This window comes from Penaeus japonicus, unplaced genomic scaffold (assembly GCF_977035675.1).
Source record: "Penaeus japonicus unplaced genomic scaffold, GWHDUDI00000001_assembly GWHDUDI00000027, whole genome shotgun sequence".
NCBI classification, from domain to species: domain Eukaryota; kingdom Metazoa; phylum Arthropoda; class Malacostraca; order Decapoda; family Penaeidae; genus Penaeus; species Penaeus japonicus.
Genome location: NW_028234429.1, coordinates 4,140,434 through 4,147,933, shown reverse-complemented (window position 1 = coordinate 4,147,933; position 7,500 = coordinate 4,140,434). Strand labels below are relative to the sequence as shown.

Below are 7,500 nucleotides of genomic sequence, written 5' to 3'. Positions count from 1 at the left end.
ACTCATCTGTATTGTGTATGTACAACATTATGAAAGAAATAGACAGCATATATAATCTTTTAGATATATATTTATTTTGAGACTAGATTCTACAGTGAAAGTATTTTCCATACATTTTTTAAAAAGAAATAAACTTTAACTGTACTAAGAAAACACAAAGAGAGAAAAAAAAGGATTTTATTGTGGCATTGAAATATTCCATGTAATGTTTTCATATATCATTGGTCTTTCATTTTCAATTTCCTTGACGAAAAATCAAAGAAAACAACTAGGCAAATTCCTTTTATGATTTATTTTCATTCTGCTCCTTACAACTGACCCTGAGAAGATAATATGAGTGTCTTAAGATGTTTTAAACCAGCAAGGATATGAATATATATTTTGTAAAGAGGTAGATACTGCTGCTATGAATTTATATTGAAATATTTTGTATAAACCATATTTAAATAATTTGATTTATTATTATCCTTTTGTCCGATCCTGCAAGGGTACCATCTTGACCCTGAAAAGGGAATTTTCAAGTGTAAAATGAGCTATTGATTAATTTTTTTCTTTCTTTTAGTCTTCAATATTATTACTTTTTCCAACTCTACTAAATACATTACTTACGAGATGTCAACTTTAAATTAAATTTGGTTATTTATAATAAGGAAGTATTCTATTGACTACATCTTCAACTTAAAGTCACTTAAAAGTAGGAGCGTCTTATATCCTTGTCATATGCTTGTTTTTCTTGATACATTTTTTGTCACATAAGAAGTCTGGCAGAACCACATACCTATGTAAATGTAAAATGTTTTCTTTTGTACAATTAGGACTAAACCTTGTAGTCTTATTATTACAGGAACAGAACAAAATGAAGACTTTGATGGATTCTTTGGAATGGGGTAATAGTTTGGCTGACTTACTATTCCCCCCACCTAAAATAAAAATGAAATTGGTGATGCATATGCAGCTGTGGAATTCTTTTGATGCTTAACCCAGTAACAACATAACGAGATGTACACACATCATATGGCATCAGTTGTCATGCCTTTGGGTGGTACGTATGTTATGATTTAAGTGGCTTTGCCAGCAGGAAGCAAGGCATCTGTGTCATGCTAGGATTGGCCAGCAAACTGTATTTATATCCATAGAAGATTAATAATTAAAACATAACAAGGTACTCTGGATTCTTTGGCCAGTACACACAAGAGAGTGGGTCAGTACCAAGGGCAAATACCAGGGGTAGGTTTCCTTTCCTTTGGCTGCTCAACACATCAGCAGAAAAGAATGGATAGAGAAACAGATAAAAAGCTCAGCTACGGCTTTTGTGTGAGGAGGAGTGCTGGTTTATGAGCTTAGTGTGTGGTGTGTGTCTCTGTCAGTACATCTGCCATGAGCCCTACCACACTCTCAAGCACCTTGAGACTCATCTCTGTACACATTGTAAATAAGAAATAAAAATATCTAAAAATAAGAACCACAAAACTTCAACAAAAACCTGTTTGTTATCCTATTAAACCACATTATTTGTTTTCTTATCAGCATGGTGATATGGAGTCTGTATAACAAATATCAGTGTATTACATGCTTGACATAGCACATCAAATGGCTACAATAGACCTCACAATATAATAAGACTAAAGTTGTGCAGTACATAATGTTGCCAGTATTTCAAAGAGAATGTATATAAAGCTCTTACAGCTCAACTTTTTGCATGGCACAAGACAAGGCTGAAAACAATATTAGAGGAAGGGCCTGTTAACCAAGCTTTAACCAGATAGCCAGAGTTTTCAGGTTTATAGAGGTGCAAGATCTTCATGAATTTTTACAAGTAAAGTATTTTGGTATTTGATTAAAAATTCCTTAATATTTTCAATTCTATAACTTGAAGAAAATAAATTATTACATAACTCCATATGTTCCACCATATCTTGGAAAATTTTTAAATGCATTGTGAATATTAGGCATTGTCATTTATCCCCATCTGCTTGTAAATGATAAGAAGGCTTGCTTGACTGATTTTTATTTAATTATGAGTAATTATGTGACTATGTTAATGAATTTAAGACCACCTCTGCTAATATGTTGTAAGATAGCTATTAACCCATTGCAGATGGGAGATAGATTCGCTTGCCTGTTGTAGTATAGGATCCATATCCGCTCATTATTTTCTTTATACTCAGTGTAAGAGAAGAATTGCTGTTTTATGGGAGGACATAAAAGCAACTTTTTTTTCGTATTTATGTACTGGCATGAACGACTATGAAACAACGAATATATAACGGCTCGGGTTCTAGTCCTGGTCAAGGAGGTAAAATTTGTATTTCTATATTAACCCTCTCTGGACTTGTGGTACAGTACTGTACCGCGCATTCAAAAGCCCAGTGGCCGGGCGGCACAGTATTGTGCCAGCCATTCAATTGATTTAGGCCTAATAATTCGAACGCCCTGGCATTGGGACATTCAAGGCTGGAATGCCCCCGTCGTAAGTGGGTTAAAATGCGTTACTGCATATTACCATCTTTCTCACATCTATAATGTAGATAACATGAAGAGATTGTGAAGAGGAAGGCAATCTGTGCTTATGATTGTGACTGCCACAGTAAAAGGCACAGGGGCACATTTTAAACATATGGCATGGTTTGAGTCACCTTCCTCTTCTCATTCTGCTTGCACATCCTTCACCGGTGGTACTTTAGAGCAAGAGGTCGGTAACTTGCTGTGTGCCATTGCTCTATAAAGATAGTGGTTGCTAGAGACCCTGGATGGGTGCCATTCAAGGCTCTCTCTAATGTTGGTGCTAGAAGTAAGTGGTACCATCTAGATTTTGGATGTTAGGTTTGCTTAATCTTATGTTAGTTATAGTAATTATGACTGCAATAGTTATCATCACTCACTCCCAATAAAATAGCAGTGATCCAGAATCCTCAAATATCATGTACATCATGACGCCCGTCATCAGGCCAAAGCTCCTGCATCATGTATGTCATGACATCTGTATGGAATGGGTTAAAAATGGAATACATGCCATCTTCAGTAATTTCTTTCTCTACAAGCTTGCTAATCTCACAAACTTACAATAAGCTAATGTGAACTTGTGCTCTTGGGTATTACTGGAAATAATGAGGAAAAATTAGAAGACATTTTATTAATTCTTTCTTTATTCATGTCGATGCAAGAATTCTGAGGTTCATAAGGACATAATAACCTGATTCAATGCACCTAATCCTTTCACGTTTTCATTTTTAAATCAAATGTTCTGTGACCACAAAATTAACACACAGGAATGTTTTCCGAGTTAAAAGGTAAGATGAATAACATGAATTTCTAGTTATTGCACCTTTCAACAATTTCAATATACATCACCAAACTAACACTTGTGTAAGACACAGTATACAACTACATTCATGACAATCATCCATAAATGCATACATACACACTGAGGTTTTTACTTTTCCATTACATTACATTCCCCACCCCCCTAAAAATATCTATATTCATTCCTCATATATATAGTACATTATATGACATTAAAACACTTATATTTCACACAAAGTATAAAACTGTGCCACTTAGAAATGTTCTGTCTATCCTAATTTTGTATAAAAAAGTCAATGCCTCAAGGACCTCTTCCCTACTTCTATTGCACATTTATGTCATTTCAGAAAAACATAAAAATGAAATTAATCAAAGGACAATCCTAAAGACTAACACTCTAAATGGCACACTGGGAGGATGATCCCAACAGCCGCCAAACCACCGTGCAGTCTAACCTACTGCTCGTTCCTCCTGCGGGCAAAAGAGGCATCCAGCTCGAGTCCCCACAGCGTGTGGTTTCAACTCAAACCTTCATAATACAGGAGAGACCAGCAGTAATGGAAGAACCGGGTGGTTTTCAGGCTGTTCGGATACAATTGCAAGGGAAGGTCAAGGCAGCACAGGCGACACCACCTTCCTTCCTTTAATAGCTGTATAATGTCTTCATTTTGTAAGGTACACGTAATGACAGGAAGCTACAACCACTGTGGCCCAAGCCCCAGCCTTGGATACAAAAAGGGTGACATGTTACACACAGTCGTTATGTATTACCAATAACCTGACTAATATGGAGACTAAAAAATCTGGGGCTTATGGTGTGAATCCCTCTCCAGTTCTTAAAACTGAAAATGATAAAAACATATATATTAAAGTTTATACCGATATATCTTTTTTATGTAAGCATATTCCTGTATAAAAACTGCAAGCAATATTTAAACACATACCACATCAAATTTCAATTTACATTCATTGTCATATACTTACCAGATATTTAGATGTTATCACTCCAGGAATTTGAGTTTTGGTTAAATCTCACATGGTTATCAATAATCTGGAAGAGTTCTGGTGGCTGAGGTATTCGGCCTGTCTCTAACTTCGACCATACAGGAACATCTGTGATGACAAAGAGGGTATTATAAGGGGACAACTTATCATCTCCATAAACCAAAACTCTCAACTGATCTGAATAGAAAAGTAGGCAAGTACAAAGCTATGGTAACATCAAGTATAATAACCATGGTATAAAGAGTAATAAGTTTGTTATCCTATTTACAATTCTGATTTTTTCTATTAACTTTTAACATTATTATATTTCATGCCAGGGCGTATATGTGCCTAATGCCGTTCTGGCAAACAAGATAACAAGTGGGCACAGCCTCCAAGTGCATGATCTCTCGTGGCTTTTGTATTTGTTTACATCACTGGCATATGCCAAGGAAAATGTGTCTATACATATGCAACTTCATAAGTAGCTATATAAAATGTATATTTAGAGGGAGTGGTCATGATGTGATTGGACATCTGGCAGGAGCTAAATATTCCAATTATATGATATCACATCCCCTGGTGCAAATGAGTGAAATCTAACATGGGAGACTGAGTAGTGTCTAAGAGTATAATATAAAAATAATATTATAAATAAAACACAGAAAGGAGATTGAAAATGTGAGGAGACGAGGAGAGCAAGTGATGAGAGACCTGAGTATATACCCTCGAGAGTAATCTATTCCACCATGAAAATTATCATCATCCCTCATCAGATATCTCAAAGATATTCACAACCAGGGCCAGTGGGTGGCACTGCTATCAGGCATGTGGTTTACAAATGCCTGTAATATCATATGTAGACTCACACTTTTTCTCCCAGAGGTTTGCACAAGCACACACACATGAATTCACATGTTCAAGCATTATGGCCTTCCTTTTACTCAACACACCACACAAAACTTCTATTTCTAGCCATTATAATTTTCTTTATTCTAAAAACAAACAAAGAGCAAACCACTCACCATTAAAGGATATTTCAAAAGCGCCTGTTGAGATGAGCTGCCCTTCTATGGCGTTGCACAGGAAGAACACCATCATACAGCCATAAATTTTGTTGTTGACAAACCAGGTCCACCAGGAGGGCATTTCTTGCCCAAGCCACTCCCAAACGTTGATGTTGGCAATGATCATTACCAACACAATGAGTTTGGCACCACCCTAAGGGCAAGGAAGGAATTAGGATACCTTGTGTGACGGCCACCTAGAACGACACTAGCATTTCTGAATACTTTTCTACTTTGATCAACAAAACTTCTTGATCTTAAATGAACTTTATAATTATCTCTTACTGCTAAAACAGCTGAGAAACACTTGCATACCAACCTCAATATGAACCCACTGCTTAATATTTTCCTAAGAAAAATAAAAGCACTAACTTTAAAACTACTCCATTACTATAAACAACCATCCATTTTAAAAGCTTTCAACACACATTTCCCAACTCACCAACAACTGCGCAAGCCAGACCCTCCAATCTGGTGGAGGATAGTTATCTCCGAGGATAGAGATGTCTGGATATTTCTCGCGCAGGATGTTGGCGTACTGCTCAAACACTTTCCTGTACCCTCACGAGTAACTGTAAATGGAGTGAAGATTAGCATAAAGTAGGTAAGCAAATATGATCTAAATTAAGGACTAAATTGAATTAGTTATCCTCCTTTATAAACTTCATCAAGGAATAGAAATGAAGACACACAGCATCAAAGAGAACCGGGTCAGAACAATCAAACTGCCAACATTGTGGGAAAATTAAATTCCTTTTCCAGGATAATGGTACTACTGATAAGTTTATTCTATAGCTGAAAGCCTCTGAGACTTTCTATCAACTGTGTCTAGACACGAAACAGATTTTATCAATGGCATTCTTTGTCCTTTCCTTATTCAGTGGTTCTAAATCAATTTCTCAAGAGTTTCTACCCTATTAAAATTATTCTTAGTCTATTTTTGTGTCTATAACACTTACTTCCAAGTATTTCAACTTGAGATTTTAGAAAGTATTTGACATTTGTAAACAGACAGTTATAAGAACTGAAAGAGGTTAGTAGGAAATTTGAACTAGAGAGCATAAAAAAAGGTCATTTTCCTTTTACTTGGTAGCTTTACCAGACCCATAAATATTGATATATGATATGAGGTAACCTACATGCACAACTCAATTTGCATACCAAGAATTGAAATTTTATGATGGTGACAAGAAAAGATTTTTAAAAATCTTTCTCTCAACAGACAGACATTCACAGTCTTAACTCAGTCTTGTGACAAAATAATATTCAGAATATCCTATAGCACTCATGTATCATATCAAACAGACATTACTAACAGGATCAGAGTTAAGCTTGCTTCATCATTATAGAAACCCATACAAGTTGAGGGTCAGATATCCTGAGGTGTTTTCTATGCACATATCATATATGGTAAATCTTGCATGGAGGCTGAATGAAGGTAAAAAAAAAAAAAAAAAAAAGCTTGGGTAATGGCTATAGAGAACACACAAAACTACTATATCAATCATAAAAAAATAATCTGCAAGAAGTCAAGGTAACCTCCCAGTTGCTCTGATCAAATATCCAATACATCAGGTAAGATGGACCTTGTAGCTCTTCCTGGTGACATTCCCAAACAAGGGACCAATCTAAGCTCTACAGGCTTGTTGGCCTTTGCTAGCAGGCCAAAGGTAATAGAATTGCAGACAAAGATAAACAAAAGTAATGCTCTTTCAGAACACATGAAACACCACTATCTGGTACAGAAAGCATTCTGCTGAATGTGATGCTAAGCCTTCAGTTGCTTATCAAAGATACACTTGCAGTGATTCAATTTGTGGCCTCTCTGCTTTTGGTCCTCTAGAAACCTCCATTATGTATATTCTGGCAAGATAAGTTTGCGAACTTGTTTTTTCCCCCAAGGTGCTGAAGGCATGAAGGCCACTAGAATCACTGGACTCTTCTTTTTAGGCAGGTACAGAGAATAACCATTTCATCTTACAGTTTATCTATATTGAAGCCACTTACAAGAATGAATCTGGGCTTTGAAATGGATTGATTTCATACCTGTGTACTATAAACATCAGGTTTTAAAAGGTCATCATACTACAAGAGTAGGCAAAAAACAAAAAACTAGGATGTTCATACAAGTTTGTTTTTCCTCTCT

The 7,500-nt window shown here is 36.0% G+C and overlaps 3 protein-coding genes across 3 annotated transcripts in view; 1 reads left to right on the top strand and 2 right to left on the bottom strand.

Annotated features, from left to right (window-relative positions):
• spn-A (RAD51 recombinase homolog spn-A) overlaps nucleotides 1-450 on the top strand; it is an 8,324-nt gene extending 7,874 nt beyond the window's left edge. Inside the window, exon 8 of the mRNA XM_043030538.2 lies at nucleotides 1-450. This exon is cut by the window's left edge and continues 815 nt beyond it. The gene's annotated coding sequence lies outside the window, so the exon portion shown is untranslated.
• A 3,844-nt stretch (nucleotides 451-4,294) lies between these two features.
• On the bottom strand, nucleotides 4,295-5,481 carry SelT (selenoprotein T). The gene is made up of 2 exons (XM_086552997.1): nucleotides 5,313-5,481; nucleotides 4,295-4,485 (listed from the first exon to the last, which is right to left on the bottom strand). Exons 1-2 carry the CDS (start codon nucleotides 5,479-5,481, stop codon nucleotides 4,295-4,297), a joined length of 360 nt encoding a protein of 119 aa, XP_086409123.1.
• Nucleotides 5,482-5,488: 7 nt separating this feature from the next.
• The window catches only part of LOC122262534 (uncharacterized), a 12,318-nt gene continuing 10,306 nt past the window's right edge, over nucleotides 5,489-7,500 (bottom strand). The window contains exons 5-6 of the mRNA XM_086552996.1: nucleotides 5,797-5,926; nucleotides 5,489-5,508 (exon numbers count right to left, since the gene is read on the bottom strand). Coding sequence (XP_086409122.1) covers nucleotides 5,917-5,926 — 10 coding nt within the window. The 3' untranslated portion in view covers nucleotides 5,489-5,508; nucleotides 5,797-5,916. The remainder of the gene's footprint in view (nucleotides 5,509-5,796; nucleotides 5,927-7,500) is intronic.

Bases quoted from the DNA above. Each gene is read 5' to 3' on its own strand.
- SelT (XM_086552997.1), bottom strand. From the start codon at position 5,481: ATGATCATTGCCAACATCAACGTTTGGGAGTGGCTTGGGCAAGAAATG. The intron at 4,486-5,312 runs GTGAGTGGTTTG...TTTTCTATTCAG, and splicing joins TTTTGAAATATCCTTTAATG to ATCAGTTGAGAGTTTTGGTT.